The sequence below is a fragment of the Dasypus novemcinctus genome, chromosome X, assembly GCF_030445035.2.
Source record: "Dasypus novemcinctus isolate mDasNov1 chromosome X, mDasNov1.1.hap2, whole genome shotgun sequence".
Taxonomy (NCBI): Eukaryota; Metazoa; Chordata; class Mammalia; order Cingulata; family Dasypodidae; genus Dasypus; species Dasypus novemcinctus.
In genome coordinates, this window is record NC_080704.1 from 11,613,294 (window position 1) to 11,632,803 (window position 19,510).

At 51.1% G+C, this 19,510-nt stretch overlaps 1 protein-coding gene across 1 annotated transcript in view; it reads left to right on the forward strand.

Annotated features, from left to right (window-relative positions):
* The first annotated feature begins 4,622 nt into the window (after positions 1-4,622).
* WWC3 (WWC family member 3) overlaps positions 4,623-19,510 on the forward strand; it is a 132,667-nt gene continuing 117,779 nt past the window's right edge. Inside the window, exon 1 of the mRNA XM_058291765.2 lies at positions 4,623-4,915. Within this exon, the coding sequence (XP_058147748.1) occupies positions 4,638-4,915 (278 nt within the window). The 5' untranslated portion in view covers positions 4,623-4,637. The remainder of the gene's footprint in view (positions 4,916-19,510) is intronic.

The window sequence follows — 19,510 nt, forward strand, 5'->3', positions numbered from 1 at the left end:
CCGAATCTCTCTTTGGAGTAGAAGATTCGGAAATGCCAAAGGCCTTCATCGTACCACTGGGGACATCTACCCGAACCAAGGTGGTGACCCGCCAGGCAAGCCCTCCCAGGCTCCCCTCCTGCATGCAAAATCTAAACAAGGACTTTTCAGATGGCCAGTCAATTAAGACATCAAGCCGTGAAATAAAACATCAGCAAGTAACCTCGCCCCTCGCCCGGCTCAATTCCGGAGCCTGGGGAGGGGCCGTGGCATTTGCCCGCTTCCTGCGCTGCTCCCAAACCAGCGAGGCAGGGAGGAGCGGGAGCGCGGCCTTCTAGCTCCCAGCTCAGGGACTTCCATCGTGTCAGCACACGAGAGACGCCCTAACGGAGGAACGGCTCCAGCCCTTAAAGAATGCTGGACAACCAGCCACTTCGTGTTCAGACCCAAGTACGGCCGGTTTCTGTTTTTCTCTGAGCACGGTGTGTAGAAACACCCCACGTGCCGCTTCCCAGAACGCTGTTCATGCAAGGTAAAGACTCCTCCAGCGGTAATTATTTTTCTCCTTTTAGCCACGAGGATTGCAGCCTTCACAGTGTTCCCGTTTCTAGAAGCTCCTCTCTCCAAGTATGGAATGTGTGTAGATCCAATTTTGTGCCTCTCTTTTCTAATGCAAGTTATCTTTTGGGGAAGGGAAAACTGGGGAGAGCGAGCTCTCTGATAGAATCCACCTAGGTAAAAACCATCCCACTTGGCTTGGCTGGCAGCAAGAAGTGCCCTGGCTTTACCCGTCAACGGCCAGTTTAAAGAAAACATTCTGCCAGCTCTTCTTCAGGGCATCTCAGCAGCTCGGGGAAAGGGGGTTTCCCAGGGAGGCTGAGAGGAGCAGAACAAAAACATGTGCCTTTCCCTCACCCAGAGCCCAAGTGGCTTTGTCCTGAGCTGTTTTTCCATCAGAAAGCTTGGTGGGAGGCTGGGGCACTGCACATGTTTCCACTTTTATTGTCGGCACGCCTGTGCTTTCAAGATGGAGGAAATCAAGAAGGCCTCATTGTCCATTCAGTGAGGACTGAGCACGTCTTTATTCTCCAGTTCTGCGTGTGCACGTGTTTTTATTCACCCAGGGAAAGCCCCGCGTCTCGAGCACATGGAGACTTCGCCAACTTCCGGCAAAGCTGGGGGCTCAAGTCCCTTCGCCCACCCAGTGGAACCCACTTCCAGGCACAGGTCGCCAAGGCCATTGGGCAGTGCCGGTGGCAAACATTCCAAGTGAGAAACAGAAGGACGAAGAGGGTCCTAAACTGGCCTCGGCCACCTCAGGCTCTGGCCGCCTGCTGTCTGGTTCTGCTCACTTTAAGAGGACAAAGTCAAGGGGCCGCGCCACCTTCCCGCGGCAGGGCGGTCCAGAGGTGGGCGGGCGTGTGGCTGAAGCTTTCGCAGTGGGGGGCCCCCCACCTGCCTTCACTGGCACCCCCTGCCGCCCCCTTTCTCCTCTAGTACGTGCAGGGGCAATTCGAGGGGCGCCGCTACATGCTCTGAGGATCTGCTTGGTGGGCAGCCTGGTAGGGGGACCCTACCTCAGGTCAGGTTCCTGAGAAGCAGAAGCAGAACCTGCACCGGGGACTCTCAGGCCTGCGGCCCCTGAGGGAGCACTGGAGGTAGGACGCGGCCGGGGCGGCCGCAGTCTGATGCCACGGGGAGCTCCAGAGCGTGAGTTTGTCCCACCAAGGCAAAGCAGGCTGTCAACCATGGGGGGTGTCAGCCCAGGGTAATCCTCCAGAGAAGGGTGCTAGCCCCGGGTAAGAGGATCTGGGTGGCGCACGGTGGCACTGGTGCTAAACCAACAGCTATTTGATGACAGCAGCTTCACGGGTCAAATGGCAAGAGCTCCGAACTCAGGAGCCTGAAGACCCGAGCCTCAGTTTCCCCAGCCTCTTCCTTTGGGAAGTTTTCCCCATGTCCCCTACTTGAGGAGGGTGCCCCGGCCTCATCTGCAGACAAGAATTGCCTGGTTTGGTTTGGACCGCAGTTGGAGGGCACAGCTGCTCTCCCGCCCATCCCAGCAGCCCAGCAGCCCGCCGTGTCTGCACAGAGCAGGTCCTGCCACATACTTGCTGCCAGCCCCAAGGGGCAGCGAAGAAGGCCTGGCCTCCTCAGCTGGAAGCCAGGCCCGGCTGGCCTCTGCCCCTGATTGGCCAGAGCTTCCTGCACCCTTACTCATCTTGCCTTTGCCTTTTACGAGCCCTTGTGTGTGCCTGTGTGTTCTCTCTCCGTAGTGGTTCGTTTCACTCCAATCTGCTCCAGTCCCCTTTAGGGTGATTTTGGGTGGTGGTGCCCAGATTCGTGAAATTCTGAAATGCCCAGGTACCTGGGAGGGCCAGAATGCACTTCAGTGCACCACGCCAGGTGGCAAGGTGTCTGGAGGGTGGTTTTGGAGAGAGGGGCAATAAATCATGCCAGTCCAAAAGGAAGATGCCAAAGCAGGAACGCGCAGTGCTGGGGGCGCTCCTCGGCGAGGGCAAGGCAGGGAGGCCTTGGCTTTTTCAGGCCTCTGCCTGTCATCTTTCCCTTGGACATTTAGTAATTGTCAGTGTTTAATTAAAAGGACTCCTGTGGTGGAATTTCTGGCACATAACATTTGGGTCAGATGCTTGGGGAGCTGGGAAATCGCTGCTGGCGGTGGGAGGTGGGGGGGAAAGCCTTTCCTTGGCTTTGTCCCAATTAGCCCCAGTCTCCTGGCCGTCTCCATGCCTTCACAGTTTTGAATTTTTCCCCCTATGAAGGTAATATTCTCACTTACCAGGAACATTTGTAAGATTAACTAACAAATCATGCCGCCATGGGGACGTGCACTCCTGTGAGTGTCTGGGGACATCTAGACTCCTTCCCTATGTCTTTGAATCTGGGTCGCTATCAGAGGTTTCATTAGCTATCTTCATATCACTGCGACAGTTTGTTGTTGTCGTCCTTTGTTTCTTGTTTTTGTTTTGAAACCTCCTGGATACTTTCCTGCATTTCCGGGCATATAGTCTAGTCTTGAAGGGGAGAGGGCTGTGTGAGAGTCTGGAGCAGAAGTAGTTGGGGGACTTGGAGCAGGACCGAGCCCGAACCTTTGGGGCTTGTTTCGCCAGCTGTGAGAGGAGAGTGAAAAGGGAACCCCCACCCAGGGCTGATACCACTGGCTTCTTCTCCAGCAGTGGCCAATTTGGGTCTCTGCTCAAACTGTGGGACTGCAGATTGGAACATGGAGGCGCCCAGGGGAGGTCAGGGGCCTCCTGCAGGGGCCCTAGGCGGCCACCTGCCCTGCTTTCCCCTTCCAGGTGCGTCCTCCCAGCACCATCCAAGAGGCCAGGCTGCGGCTTGTGAAGAAGCCCTCGGCGCCTGAGCTCCCCCGCGGTCCTCCCCTCAGAGGCTTTCCCTGCCTTCGAGGGACCCAGGCCACCGCCACCCCCTCAACCCAGGTTGGGTGGAGGCGGAACACCCCAGGCTTTCAGGACCTGGGAGCAGGTGAAGGTGGAAGCAGAGGCCCACCCCCAGCCCCCGGGAATTGTGTGGCCTTGGGTCAGCCGCCGCAGGCCGCGCCAGCTGCCCTGGCGGGGGCGCCCTGCTCCTCCTCCCCCGCGCAGAGGCCTGCTCTCCCAAGAGGCCTTGGGGAGGACACAGCGGCACCCATCCAGCCCCGAGGGGATTCCCAGGGGAAGGCAGAGGAGGTGGGGGAGCAGGAGGGAGGAAGGGGGAACGGACTCGGGAGGAGGGCCAGAGAGGAGGAGGGGAAGGAGAAGGAGGAGCAGAGGGTGGGAGGGGAGGGGAGAGGTGGCGCTGGGGGCGGGTAGAGGAGCAGGGGGAGGGGGAGGAGAAGCGGTGGGAGGAGGGATGGCAAGTGGGGGATGGAGGAGCAGGGGGAGGAGGAGTAGGGGTAAGAGGGGCAGAGGGAGGAGGAGGAGCAGGGGGAGAGGGGGAGGAGGAGTAGGGGTAAGAGGGGCAGAGGGAGGAGGAGGAGCAGGGGGAGGAGGAGTAGAGGTAAGAGGGGCAGAGGGAGGAGGAGGAGCAGGGGGAGGAGGAGTAGGGGTAAGAGGGGCAGGAGGAGGAGGAGGAGCAGGGGTAAGAGGGGCAGGAGGAGGAGGAGGAGCAGGGGGAGGAGGAGTAGAGGTAAGAGGGGCAGGAGGAGGAGGAGCAGGGGGAGGAGGAGTAGGGGTAAGAGGGGCAGAGGCAGGAGGAGGAGCAGGGGGAGCGCGGGAGGAGGAGGAGCAGGGCCGGGGGCGGGCCGGGGGCGGGGCGCGCGCGGGCCCCGCCCCCGGGCGGGCGCTCCGAGGAATGAAGATGGCGGGGCGCGCCGTGGGCTCGGCGGGGCGGGCGGCGGCGGCGGCCCGGGCGCTGTGACCGGTGCGCGCGGCGGCGTTGGCGGCGTTGGCGGCGTTGGCGGCGTTGGCGGCGGCAGCGGCAGCGGCGAGCCGAGCGGGCGGCGCGCAGGAGGCGGCGGGCGGCGGGCGTTGGGCGGCCGGCGGGCGCCGGTGCGCGGGCGGCGGGCGGAGGATGCGCCGGGCGCGGCGGGCGGCTCCCCGCGGCCGTCCCCGCGGCCCGGGCGCGGGCCCTTAGTGCTGGCGGAGGAGGCGGCGGCGGGCGCGGGGCGGCCGGGCGGCGGCGGGGCCCGCGCGGTCATGCCGTGGCTGAGCGGCGGGCGGCGGCGGCGGCGGGGCGAGGCGCGCGAGTCCCCGCGGGAAGCGCCGTCGCCCGCGCCGCCCCCGCGGGAGCCGCCGCCGCCCGCGCCCGCGGCCCCCGCGCCGCCCGCGGCCCCCGCAGCCCCGCCGCCGCGGGCGCGGGAGAGCGGCGAGCTGCCGCTGCCGGCCGGCTGGGAGGAGGCGCGCGACTACGACGGCCGCGTCTTCTACATCGACCACAACACGCGCCAGACGTCGTGGATCGACCCCCGCGACCGGTAAGGCGGGCGGGCCGCGCGGGGACGATCGGGGCGCCCCTCCCGGAGCCGGGGCCTGCCCCAAGCCGTCGGCGCCCGGCCAGGGTCGGGGCGCCCTTCCCGGGGCCCGGCTCGCCGCCCGGGGTCTGGGTGCAGAGCGCGCGGGCCGGTGCGGGACGCTGGCCGAGGCCGCCGGCCCCGGGGCGCGGGGTCCTCGCGCCCCTCGCCGTGCGGGCCTGGGAGCGGGGCCCTGGGATTTCCTCTCCCGGGGCCGCCGGCTGGCTGCCTCTTCCTCTCCGCCGCGGCCTCGCCCGTCCCTGCGCGGGCCCCGCGCTGGCCAGCTGAGCTGTCACTTTGGAGCCCCAGCGTCGCGCCGCGGCATCGGGGTGTGGGTTCCTGGTCTTGGCGGGCTCAGCTTCCTTTCCAGACGGGATCCTTCAGGGATTCCCAACCCGTTTGGCGTTGGAAGAGCCTGTTCCCCAGCTCCGTTGGAAAGATCCTTGGATCCCGGGGCCAGAAGGGAATCGGATTAGACCCATATGCTTTTGGAATAAATGGAAAACAAAAGTTGCGTTTTAGGTTTCCTTTTGGTGGAAGACATGCGTGTTATTAGTCATGTACATAAATCCAGTCCAGTCCAAACCTCTAAAAGCACTCCCAGATTTCATTTAATTTCACTTAATGGAACTTTTCCTTCCCTTCGTGCCAATTGTCTGCCGGTTTCCATGGTTCTTCTGCTTTGGGAGTGCTGCATTCTTTGTGGACCTGGGAAATCTGTCGAAACCAAGTGTTTCCTTCCACTGGTCATCTGATATCTCGTCCTATCTAAAGTAACTTTTTTTTCAGCCTGGGCCTGAGAGCCAGAAAGGAAATACTGTGGGCTTCGCAGTGATTTCCAGACTTTGAAAGGACCCAGTGTGGGGACAATTGTGCCTGCTTCCTCCTATCCACACAGGAAAGGCAGCCCTGCATGGCCCAGGCGTTTGAAAATAAACGTCTGAGGAGGGAAGCTGCTGGTGGGTTTGAAGATTTCGCTGGGTTCCGCCAGGGAAGAACAAAACAGAGCAAAACAAAGCAAAAGGATCGCGATTCCCTAACATTCTCTGTGGACGTGGCGAAGCTCTGGACTCGGCAACTTTAATGTATATCCTAGCACAATTTTATGGGTTCAGAAGATGCTTAGGGTAAAGTTAATTTGAAAATCAGGTGAGATCATAATATAAATTTAACCAGAAGCTAGAGCCAGAGCTGTTGGACCAAGCCTTGGATGGTTCTGGAATTGGTAGAACTGCTTAAAATGGTGGGACCCTTTTGTGGTGTAGTTTCTTAAAAACTGGAAGCAACTGGGGAAATGAACCAATTAAAAGGACTGTTTTGCTTCGAAAAGGCTAGAGCTCATTTATGAGGGTAATATAAAACAGTTGTGGTTATATTGAGTAGCCATTCACAATGAAAAAATATAATACATAAAAATGGACTGTAATGAAAAACGTAAAGCGGAAGAATTTCTGTTTTAAAGGTAGGACCTGAGATGTGGGTAAGCAGACCACAGAAATCAGGTGGTTAGAAATGTTGTTTTTGTGTAGTTAGTACACATTTACTGGGTTCCTCTTTCCAAAAATCTGTTACTGAATGAGGTTTTCTACCCTTTTCCGCCATCACTTATGTTACACATTTTTCTAAAAGTACCGTTTCCATTGCTAAATGTCGACTGAGTGAACAAAAGTGAATATTTTACATTTTTTTTGTAAAGTGAAAACATTTGTATACTTTCATGAGACAATGTTTTTATAGTGGGTGGAAATTCAACAGGGGCAGCTTGAACTTCAGCTCCCATAATACCTTGCCCGAAATATGTCTGGAATGTTCAGCAAGCCACAAACATTTAAGTGGAGTCTGCTGAAGGGTGTAAGTTGTCCTTGCTTTTCCTCTTTCACAACAGAACCTTGCCGATTTTTATAGGCGATGGCTTATCCTTCAGAGTTGTAATTAATTTTTTTATATGGAAAGAATTGTGCTTCCAAGCGAAATGTTTGTTCTCATCAACGTCTGACACCGTTAAACCCCATTTGGAGTCATGTTTGATTTACACAACCAGTAAACCATGTTCAAGAAATAAGGACTTTTACTGTACGGAACCAACAGGAGAGAAGGCAAATAAAGAATAGCTTAATAGCTTTTTTTTTTTAGGAAAATGCAATTATGGAGGAATAAATGAATATATGGTAGGTTAGGTGAAAGTTGTTGCTGATGTAAAACATCATGTCCTAGCTGATTAAGTCAAGACTGGAATAGATTAAAATGTGCTGCTGAAAGCAAAGTAACTGAGGGCCAAGGATTGTAAAGAAGATCTAGAGTTTTCTGGTGATTCCATTCAGCATTGTGTTTAACAATGTTTGATAGTGCCAGCTCAGGGCATGTTGATGAATTATTGCAACTCTGGTTTCTTTTTAAGTTATAGAAAAGTGGATGCCAGCTTAAGGAAATGTGGTCCAAATCTCCATATTTTAAAAACAGAATTTTAAAATTTTGATGAGGAACCTACCTTTAGGTTTAACTTCACTATTTTGTGATAACTAATATTGTGCATGTAATTTTTTTTTTCAAGAGGTTACGGGGATCAAACCCAGGACCTCATACATGGGAAGCACATGCTCAACCACTGAGCTACATCCGCTCCCTGATGAGAGTTGGTTTTTTCGTTTGCTTGTTTACTTGTTTGTTTTTAGGAGGTACCAGGATCCAGCCCAGGACCTCGTACATGAGAAGCAGGCACTCAACCACTTGAGCTACATCCTCTCCACTGTGCATGTTATTTTTGTGAGTTCATTTGCTCCCAGAGTCATACCTGAAAACTTTGTTAAAAACGTAAAGGTAATCTACCAATTCTCTGGCCAGTAGTTTCTGGAAGAGTCTCATGTGGTTTACATTAGCAGCTTTTACTCTGTATATTCTGCATATATTAGCTTGGAATACAGTGACCACCTTACACAAAAATATTTGCCATCTGGGCAGAAAATTTGGGAAAAACATTTTTGCCTCCTTTGGACAAATTCTGTGCTTTTGACGGTTTATTTGCGCACTTCCCATAGGGGTAGTTTTGATATTAACCTATAGATTGACCAAATTGAAGCTTAATGTTCTGTTTCCTGGAGCTCAGTCGGAGTGGCATGACCCGACCGTGCCAACCGCGGGCAGCCTAAGAATGGTTGGCGATCCAAGCAGAGTGTCAGCAGCCAGGCTGATGGGGGATGACCAAGGTCGTGTCATGGCATAGGTTTTGAAAGGACCAGTTTGTTCCTGAGCCTAATGGAGGGAATCTGTGGTATGTTAGAAGTCCTTTTTTGACCAACCTTTTGCTCTAAGGAGAAAACAATCCATGGTTCTGGAGTCCCACGCAGCAGAGCCAGATGACATCACTGTTACCTTCTTGGAACTTTTATTTAGAATTAATTCATGGGAGGTTTACTGTATCAATTCCACAGAGTCTGCTTCTGGATTATATAAACTGTCCTGGCCAAGCGTTCTGATAAGTAGGTAAGGATTTCTCCATTTTTCATTCCAGTTTGTAGGTAGTGTTTCTAGGAACACAGGGGAACGGCTTGCTTTTGAGGCCACAGGGAGCAACCCCTGGAAGAATTGTCTCTTGCTTCTATTTAGAATGTTAGCAACCACATCTTGGTCTCCTGCCTCCCTCCCTCCCTTCTTCCTCCTCCTCCCTTTTAAAGAAAAGTGAATGGAAAAGTCATTCAGTTCCAAAAATAAGTCCCGGATGTTTGGAAACGTCTAAGTTTCCTTTTCTTCTCTTTCCCTCCAATTTTGGAGGTAGAAATAATGGATATTATCATCTCTGGTAGTTTCTCCTTCAGGATTCTTTGGGGAAACTTAGTTGGGGGTTACCTGGTGAACCAGGGGTGGGCTTCGTGATTCGGCCCAGCTCTTTCTGCTAATGTTGGCTACAGTTCCAAGAAATTTGATAAAGTTAATCCGATGGAGTAAAACCAGAGTTAAATTCTGAGTTCTGTTATCCCCATTTAAATCAAATAAAGCGAAGAAATATTTATGGAGCCTCTTGGGCTCCTGTGTGCTGGGACAGTATACAGAGATCAAAAAGAGATGGAAAACAAACCTAGAGATGAAGACAGTAATAGTCAAAGCCTCCCCAGATTAATTCAATTCCGCAGGTAGTGATTGCTTCCCAGAGGAGGGCGAGGCTCACCTGAGGAGTGGGTGCGAGTCTTCGCCTTGCTCCACAGACCCCCTGTTTGGCGGGATCCTTTTGCTCTCACAGCACTGCTGGGCAAGAAAGAAGGGGAAGCACCTAGAGGCGAGACACGGAGACGAGAAGGTGCTGGAGATGGCGGAAGGGCTAAGGGTGTTGGAACATCAGGGAATCAGGCAGTCTGCGTCCCTGGCCTCCACCCCTTAGTTGCCCGTAACATGTGCCCCTGAGTCTTGACAACGAAAAATGTCCCCAGACACTGCCAGGTGTCTCCAGGGAGGCAAAGTTGCCCCTGGTTGGGAACCACTGAGTTCCCTCTGTCTCCCTTGTGATGGCCACTCAGCTCTAGGGGCTGAGTTGATTTCAAGCAGGTGCCAGTTCCCGAGATGCTCAGTAACAGAGGGGAAGCCACGCGGGCCCGAGTTCTGTGTTCCGATGAAGAACATGTGTTAAACACATTTATACGGAGAGCCCCGAATAGCATACACAGTGAAAAATAGTCCAGGCAGCTGGGGAAACTTTGGGAACGTTCGTTAGTACGAGTGTATTTTTCCCTTTTTAGCCTGTTATCCAGCGATAGGTATTTCTTGAGTCCCCAGGATATACATCTGTCCAGTGGGACAAAGGACAGCGAACCTGTTAATACTTCGAGGCTGCGCGGCGGCCTGGAGAACAGGCCTTGCCTGCTGGGTGCTGGGGGCGTTTAGGCTGTCTGAGATGCCCCCTGCTGGGCATGCAGGAAGGGGTGCCTTCGCTCAGAGAGCCAGAGGCTCAGGGTCAAGGCCTCCGGAAAGGCTGGCAATGGTGCCCTGGCATGGCCACCGTGTTCTGCCTGGAAGGTCCTCTTTCCTATCTTGGCAGTGGAAGGCGCTAAGGGAGAGAGTGGGGCTGGGGGGGCGTGGAGACCTCGACCACCCCTCGAGGCAGGCCCTGCCCTCTCAGCAGGTGGAGAGATTGCCTGAGCCACCCCATGCTACCAGGAGGGGACCCCACCCAGGTGAACGGGACCTTTCCAGGAGGTGAGGGACTTGGGCAGGAGCATGCACGGGGAGGACAGGAGGCGCTCTGTGCTGCGCGGAGCCAGGGGGGGCCTCCGTCCCGGGCCGAGTAGCCGGCCCCCACCTGGAGGAGGCCTCTGCATGTGCAGTCACTTGGATTTGCCCTGAAAAGTATCCCCCCCCCCTTTTAAAATTGAGATACATTTCACATACCGTATAATTTAAAAGCATGTAAGTCACTGGTATTCCGCATATTCCCAAGGTTGTATAGCCATCCCCACTATCAAATTCTGGAATATTTTCATCAACCCAAAAAGAAACGCCTACCTGTTAGCAGCCAGGTGTCACCCTCCTGCCCGTGCCCCTGGCAAGCATGCATCTGCTTCCTGCCTCTGTGGCTCTGCCTGTTCTGGACGTTGCGCATGGCTGCAGTGGTCCGACACGTGGCCTCTGGTGACTGGCTTCTCTTCCTCGGTGTTACGTTTTCAAGGTTCATCCGAGTCGGATCAGTGCTTCATTCCTCTCCTGGCAAATATCACTCTGTAGTGTGGCCCGGCCCCATTTTGTCTCTTTCTGGTTGTGGGGAACCCCTTTAAGTTGGGGTACAGAACTTTCTGCCCTCCTGGTGCTCCCCTGAAGTCCCCTCAGTGTCAAGGTGTTCTTGCAGAATACAGGAAATAGGTAGGTCTTTAATTCCAGTACGTCAACTCAGAATGACTTTGCTGGTGGAAATATAACTATTAATACATTTGTAATGTCACATTAAAACCCTGAGCTCATGCGCTCAATGAAAACGAGGTCTCGAGGGGACTGTGAGCCGCCGCTTCCCTTGTTCATTTGCTGCTCCTCTGGGCTCTTCTGGCTAGGAGCGTGGCCCTCCACCTGGGTGACCCGTTTGGCCTCAGCAGGGGAGCTTTAGAAATCGTGATGCTCAGGCTGCCCCCCACACGCTCTGCCTCGGGGGCGGGCGCAGGCATCCGGGTTTGTCGTGCTCCCCCGGGAATCCCAAGGTGCAGCCAAGGGTGAGAACCAGTTTATACCAGGCCAGTTTATACCAGGCCATCTAGAGGCGGCTCGGTGTTGAAGAGTACTGGAGAGGGCAGCCTTACCTTTGGGAGACTTTACCCATATATTCATTTTTTCTCTGCCATTGGGCAGAGACATCCTCTGTGTTCCAAGAAGAAGGTGCTGGCGTCCTTGGGAGCAGCAGTGCCGGCCTGCGCCGGGGTCCTGCCTCCCTTTCCTCTCGTGTAAACCGGACACAGTGTGGGGCTGCGGTGAGGCTCTGTGAGGCCAGGGGGGCAGCAGCTTGGGGAGCCTGTGGCCACGTCTCAGCATCCCCCGAGGGAGGCAGCTTTTGGCATCTGCTGGGAGAGCACAGGCATGGCTCCAGAGCCCGGCTGTTGTGTGACAAGCCGGCCGGGACCTGGCATCTGTGTTCCAGTTGGAAGATGCCTAAATGTCCTGAAGGACAGCAAGGAGCTAGCAGAAGTGCTCCCCCGTTTGGGGTCAGTGAGCGGAGCTGTGAAGATGGGCAAGGCTGGGAGAGACTTGTCCCTTTGGCTTTTTGAACCAGGTGAATATAGTAACTGCACAAAAATATATTGAGCTGAAATGCACATGATGTCAACTTTACCGTTTTAAAATGAGCAATCCAGTGCGTTCAGAAAGTTGTGCAGCCACCACCTCTGTTTGTTCCTAAATGTTCCCATCACTCCGAAATAAAAGCCTGTGCCCACGAGCAGTCCCTCCCTGTTCCCCCCTCCCCTGCACCCTGGCAGCCACTCATCTGCTCTCTGCCTCTAGATTTGCCTCTTCGGACAGTTCATAAAAATGGCCCATACAGTAGGTCGTCTTTGTGTTTGGCTTCTTTCACTGAGCAGAATGATTTTATTTATTTATTTTTTTTGAGGTACTGGGGCTGGGGATTGAACCCGGGACCTTGTACATGGGAAGCCAGCACTCAACCACTGAGCCGCATTGGCTTCCCTGAGTTGGTTTTTTCATTTGTTTTTGCTTGTTTTTGTTTTTTTCTGGGAGGCATCCAAAACCGATCCTGGGACCTCCCATGTAGGAGGCAGGTGCTCAATGGCTTGAGCCTTATCCACTCCCCTGAGCCAAATGATTTTGAGGTTCATCCATGTTGTAGCAGGGATAGATTAATTTTTCAAAGAAGTAAATGAAAAAATGAAGCATAGGCTAACAGGAGTGTGCTGTGGCTGGGAATTGAAGACCCTCCTCTTTCTCCTCCTCCCTCCTCTTCCTCTTCGCCCTTGCACTTTCACCGCTGCGTGTAGATGTGTTTGGCACATTGATATTCGTCTCCATCCTCCTACTTTTATGTAGTTCTAGTCACAAATTACGCATTTATAAATTGAGTCCAAGCCCACTGATTTCTCATTACATTTTATGCATTTGCCTTTTAGATCCTGTAGGAAGTAAAAAGTCACAATACAGATAAAAAGTAAAATAGTACTGGCATATATATTTACCTGGGTCGTTACCCTCATGGGAAAGCTTTATTTTTTCATACAGTTCATTTATTGTCTACTGTCCTTTCTTTTCTTTTCAACCTCAAGAACTCTCTTTAGCACCTCCTGTAGGTCTGGCCTAGTAGTGACAAACTCCCTCAGCTTTTGTTTAGCTGGAAATGTCTCATTTTTGAAAAACAGTTTTGCCAGATATGGAATTCTTGGTTGGCACGGTTTTTGCTTTTCTGTACTTTAAATATGTCATCCCATTGCCTTCCTGCCTCCACAGTTTCTGATGAGAAATCTGTCCTTAATCTTATCAAGGCCCTCTTGTACATCATATATTACTTCTCTCTTGCAGCTTTCCGAATTCTCTATCTTACGCATTTGACAGTTTGATTATAAGAAGCTGCAGTGGTCTATTTGGGTTGATCCTGTTTACAATTCATTGAGCATCTTGGATGTGTCTATTCATGTCTTTTGTTAAATTTGGAAAGTTGTCATTATTTCTCTGAATATTCTCTCTGCCTCTTTCTGTTTTTCTCCGCCTTGCAGGACTTGCACAAAGTATCTGTTGGTCCATTTGATGGTGTCTCACAGGTTCCTCAGTCTCTGTTCACTTCTCTTTGTTTGTTCTTCTTTCTGTTCCTCAGACTGAATGATTTCAATAGTCTTGTCTTCAAGTTTGCTGATTCTTCTGCCAGCTCCAATCTGCTATTGAACCCCTCTAGGGAATTTTTAATTTCTCTTACTGTGGTCTTCAGCTCTCTTTGGTTCCTTTTTATTTCTATTTCTGTTGATATTCTCTTTGTGTTCATCTGTCATTTTCCTGATTTCCTTTAGTTCTTTGTCCATGTTTTCCTTTAGCTCTTTGAGCATACTTAGACCATTTTAAAAAGTCTTTGTCTGGCATGTCCTAGGTCTGGTCCTCCTCATTGATGGTTTCTTTTTTTAAATTTTAAAAAATTCATTTCTCTCCCCCCCCGCCCTGTTGTCTGCTCTATTATGTCCATTCTCTGTGTGTTCTTCTGTGTCTGCTTGCATTCTCAGCGGCACCGGGAATCTGTGTCTCTTTTTGTTACATCATCTTGCTGCATCAGCTCTTTGTGTATGTGGCGTCACTCCTGGGCGGGCTGCACTTTTTTCGTGCTGGGTGGCTCTCCTTATGGGGTGCACTCCTTGCGCATGGGGCTCCCCTATGCGGGGGACACCCCTGCATGGCACGGCACTCCATGTGCACATCAGCACTGTGCGTGGGCCAGCTCACCACAAAGGCCAAGAGGCCCTGGGTTTGAACCCTGGACCTCCTATATGGTAGGCAGACGCTCTATCAGTTGATCCACATCTGCTTCCTGATTATTTCTAATGCTTTACTTTTCTTCTTTGTCTGGGCCATTGCTTCTTGTTTCTATTTATATTTTGTAACCTTTTGTTGAAATATGGACATTTTGATATTTTAATGTGTTTTTGCTGGAATTTAAACTCTGAGGCATCTGTTCTATAAACTAGAGTTATGACAGAGCCTTACTTAAATGCTAGGAGCTAACAACAACAACAAAAAGAAAAAAAGAAAAAAACCCACCTTTCCCAGTCTTTGCAGATTGGCCTTTGTTAGCCATACAATGAGTTGAAAGAATAGCTCCAGGCCAAAGCATAGGGGCCACCCTGCCCATTCTGCCCACACTGTCTCTTGTCTTGGGCATGTGAGTGTGGCCCTAAGAATTCCCCTGAATCTAGCCCACTGCCCTTTCTTGTACAGCCTATGAGATAAGAATGGGTTTTATGTTTTTAAATGGTTGACACAGAATCAAAAGAAGAGTATTTTGTGAAAGTCATCTGAATTTCAGATTTTAGTGTCCACAAGTAAAGTTTTATTGGAACCCAGTCATGCTTATTTATTTAGCATCTGTGGCTACTTTTGTGCAGCAACAGCAGAGTTGAATTGTCGGAGAGACTGTACAGCCTGCAAATCAGAAAATACTTACTATCTGGCCCTTTATGGAAAAAGTGTGCAAACCCCTGACCTTAATAGTGTATGGGGTCTAATCAAGGACATGGTGGGTAAATGGGGGTGGGAGTGGGTTCCAGGTGGGGAGGCGTGGGAAGTCCCAGGCATCCAGACTGAAAGGCTGGGAATCACAAAAGCCTGTGGGGCCTTTTAGGCAGGGAGGCCTCAGTAGACCACAGTATCCTGTGAACTAGAATCTTCTCCCCTCCCCAAAGAAGGCTATTCCGTCATAGGTCAGAAGACAATAAGGGAGAGCAAACTTAGATAATTTAAAGAACATGCACATTAAGTCTATTTTAAAGAAGGCAGGAAAGTATCTACTTTTAGAAAGATTTTCATCAGAAAATACAGTTACAAAGCTAAGGTTTTAAAGGTAGGAAAGATTTTAGCTCCTGGGAGAATTCTGGCCCGGGGACTCTCCATTCTCTTGTCTTGCCAGGTAATTGAGGCTCCCCTGCACTTGATGAACTTCGACTGCTTTTAGAGGCCAGATCAGGGAGGCTGGGTGTGTGTGCATATGTGCATGTCCCAAATACACAGAAAGAAACAAGAAACAGCTGTTCCCTCCCTCTTCCCACCCCCCATTCCCAGACCTCTAAACTCAGGAAAAATCCTCTGGGACCATTCCCCTTCACAGCAAGCAAAAAGGCAGCCAGACTCGAAACCACCAGGCAGCTCCAGCCAAGACAATGCTCAAAAGGAAATAGGTATGATTCCATTTATAGGACACACTAGAAATAATCAAATTACAGAGCTGGAGAACAGCTTAGTGGCGGCCACAAGTTAGGGAGGGGTCAGAGGTGGGAGTGGTTGTGAAGGGGCAGCAGAAGGGAGCCTTCCCGTGAGGGGACAGTTCTGTGTCTTTATTGTGGGGGTGGTTATAGAAGCCTAACACATGATCAAATGGTATAGAACCACACACTCTCACGTGTGTGTGCACGCACACACGCACACTAAAAAGCATGCATGTGTAACTGGTGAACTCTGCCTAAGCTCTGTGGCTCGGACCAATGTGAATTTCTTGGTTGCTATACTCTACTACACAAGCTGGTACTGTTGGGGAAGGTTGGGCGAAGGGTGAATGGGATCTCACTGTACGTTTCTTTGTAACTTCCTGTGACTCTAATTATTCTAAAATAAAAAGCTCAAAAAGGAATTTGCAAAGTAAAGGAACAGAACAGAGATCCGGTTATTTACAATTTTAAAAAGTTAAACCGTCTCCCACCCTTTCACTCACTCACTTAGATCTTATTATGCTTTTCCCCCACATAGTATGTAGCACTTCTTTTTTTAAAAAAAGAAAAAACACCTTTATTTTCCTAGTTTCCTCCCTCCCCTCCCCCTCCCCCATCCTGCTGTTTTTGCTGTCTGTGTCCATTCCCTGTGTGAGCTTCTGTATCTATTTCTTTTTGTCTTCTCTTCTCGTCTTTCTCCTCTAGGATTCACCAGGATTTGCTCCTGGGGACTCTGATGTGGCGAGAGATTCCCTGTCAGTTGTGCCACCTCAGTTCCTGGTCTCTGCTGCGCTTCACCTTGACTCTCCCCTTCATCTCTCTTTTGTTGCATCATCATCTTGCTGCATGACTCACTTGTGAGGGCACTGGCTTACTGCGTGGGCACTGTTTCACCACATGGGCATTTGGCTCAGCATGTGGGCACTTGGCTTGCCATGTGGGCATTTATGTGGGCAGTCGGCTCACCGTGTGGGCACTTGACTTGCCCTGCGGGTACTTGGCTTGCTGCGTAGGCACTGGCTTGCTGTGCAGGTACTGACTTGCCACGCAGGCACTGTCTCGCCACATGGGCACTCGGCTCATCATGTGGACACTCGACTTGCCACGTGGGTATTTGCATGGGCACTTGGCTCACCATGTGGGCACTTGGCTCGCCGCGCAGGCATTGGCTCACCACACGGGCACTTGTGTGGGTACTTGGCTCACCATGAGGGCACTCAGCTCACCGCACAGGCATGCTTTCTCTTCTTCCACTTCTTTTTTTTTTTTCACCAGGAAGCCCCAGAGATCAAACCCGGGTCCTCCCATATGGTAGGTGGAAGCCTTATCACTTGAGCCACATCTGCTTTCCCCTAATACTTCTTTTTTACACAGCCCCTCAATAAATGTGTTAAATACAAATATCCATGTAGAAACCAGTTCTATCTATTCATAACTGTTAAAGAATTTTTAATTTTGCTATTTTACTTAGTTTTTCTCACGTGTTGTAGAATTCTCAAGAGATCCCCTCCTCTAGAGCTGTCCTAGCCCCCTTTTGGTTGAGGCGGCCACAACTCGTTCCGTGACCCTCGCTGTCATGCCTGGTGAAGTCGGGATCGCTCTAAGCCGGTGGTTTTCAACTCGGCACGATTTTGCCCCCGAGAGGGCACTTGGCAATGGCAATGGCTGGAGACAATTTTGGTTGTCACAACTGGGTGGCAGATGCTCCCAGCATCTAGTGGGAGAGGCCAGGGGTGCTACTCAACACCCTACAATGCACAGCACAGCCTCCCTCCCCCACCAAGCATGGTTTGATCCCAAATGTCAGTGGAGCCCAGGTTGGGGATCCCTGCCCTAAGCCAGTCATTGAGCATGTAAGCCTGCCATTGGCCGAGACAGGAGCGCACGGCCCACCCTGTCCCGTGAGCCGGGATGGGAGGTTGGAGACAGGTGTGGGCAGAGCCGAGCGCTCCTTGCTCCTAAAGGCCTATGGGGAAGGGATGCCTCCTTCTACCAGTTGGGGCCGTGTCTCCTCAACCCGTGTTGCTGGGCAACCTGTGAAGCTGCTGTCTGAGAAGCTGAGGGTGGCTGAGTGGCAAGACAGACCCTGCGTCCTTGCTGAGGTGGCTGGCTGAAGAAGGAAGATTCTGGAGCTGCCCGCCCTCAGCACCTTTTCTCATGTGGAATAATAGCACTTCCTCATCCTTTGGAGCCAGTTGGATTGGGGTATGCTGTTATTTGCAGCCAGTGAATAAGAGATACCTTGTCCCTCCCTCATGTCCCATGTCGCCATGCAGTTTTCCTGAGTGGCATTCTTATTGGGCACTAGGCTTCCACTCAATGGCTACACCGACGTTTATTCAGTGTTCTTCTCTTTTTGACCATGTGGGTTGCCTCATGATATTTATGATTATAAATACTATAATTATAATGCTGCTTATGTGCAGTTATTTTCTCTGGAGAGATTTTACCCTGTTTGCCTTAGGAGGTGTTTCTAGGCATGGGATCAAGGCAACAATGGTTTTTATTCGTTTGTTTTGATAAATGTTTTTCTTGGAATCGTTTTAGAGTATCTCAGAAAAGTTGCAAAGATAGGAGAGTTTCTCCCAGAGTTAACATCTTGCATCACTGTGGTACATTTATCAAAACGAAGAAACTGACTGTTTTAGTTTGCTAAAGCTGCTGGGAGCAAAATACCAGAAATGGTTTGGCTTTTATAATGGGAATTTACTAGGAGAAAATCGTACAGTTCCAAGACTGCAAAAATGTCCAAATCAAGGCATCGTCAGAGATGTGCCTCACCAGGGTCGGCTGCTGGTGACCCTGGAGCCCTGCCACGTGGCGAGGCACAATGGAGGCCTTCCCTGCCTTCCCCTCCGGACTCATTTTCTCCACAGCTCAGCTGTGGGCGATCAGGCACATGGCTCTCTCCCTTCTCCTCACTTTGGGCCTGCTCCTCTGATTCCAGCCTCTGGCCTCTCTCTCAGCCTCTTGGGGTTTTGCTGTCTTCCTGTCTTTCTACAGTTGTAGGTGGTCCTGGAGTCCTCTCTCACATGGCAGGCTAATATGGCAGCTGTCTTTCTCTTTGTGTCTTCATTTATAGGGCTCCAGTAAAAGGGTTAAGACCCAGCCTGCCCCCCCACCACAATCTAATCAAAGACCCTTAACTAAAGTGATGGAATCAAAAGTAATTGAATCAAAAGGTCCCTTAACTGACTCTAACCTAAAGGTCCTACATACAGTAGACTTCTATGCAGAGGAATGGGTTAGCTTAAGAACAAAGTTTTTCTGGGTCCACAAAAGACTCAAATGAGGACGCTGATCTTGATACATGAATATTAACTAATCAGATTTTACCAGTTTTTCCACTACTGTCCTTTTTCTATTCCAATAGTTTGTAGAACTGTTATATTGCTGATATTTGTATGGTTCAACCTAATATTTGCAAGTTTTTCCTACATCTTTATTTCATGGGTGTCCATTGATCTTTGTTACCTTTGACAAATTTGCAAGATTTACTCCGAGTCTTCATGATGTCGTGCAGTGATTCAAAGCATTTTGAATCACGGACCCCAAGGAAAATCTGATGCAAGGTAGGAATTCTGCATTCAGAAAAATGTTCAAGCACACAGAAACTTGCATATGCTTCCAGGCAGGAGGTTACAGACCTCTTGAGGCCCATCTGTGGCTCCCAGAATAATGGAGGCTGTGTTTGAAATGGGCAGATAGCCCCAGAGATTCCTGCCCCACACTCTGGAAGCATTGTTGAATGAATGAATGAATGAATGAATGTTTACTTATGTGTTTACCATCACTAGCTTAGGTACATCATGCAGCATTCATGGACCAGTGATTCCTGGAGAATCTTCCATGCTTTCCCTAACTCTTCTGCAGCCTCATACCCAAGCCAGCACCCAGTGGTGGAGTGCATGCAATCACTTGTTACAATCCCCAAGAACTTGGTAGATGGCACATGAGAAGGGAAGCTATGGATGAAACTCAAAAACACAATGCCAAGTGAAAGAAGCAAACATGAAAGACCCCATGTTGTATGATTCCATTTATACAAAGTATCCAGAAAAGGCAAATCTTAGAGACAGAAAATAGATTAGTGGTTGCCGGGGTTTGGGAGGAGGGCAGGGGAGTGACTGTAGAGGTGCTCAGGGGATCTTATTGGGGTAATAGAAACGATCCAAGATTGGAT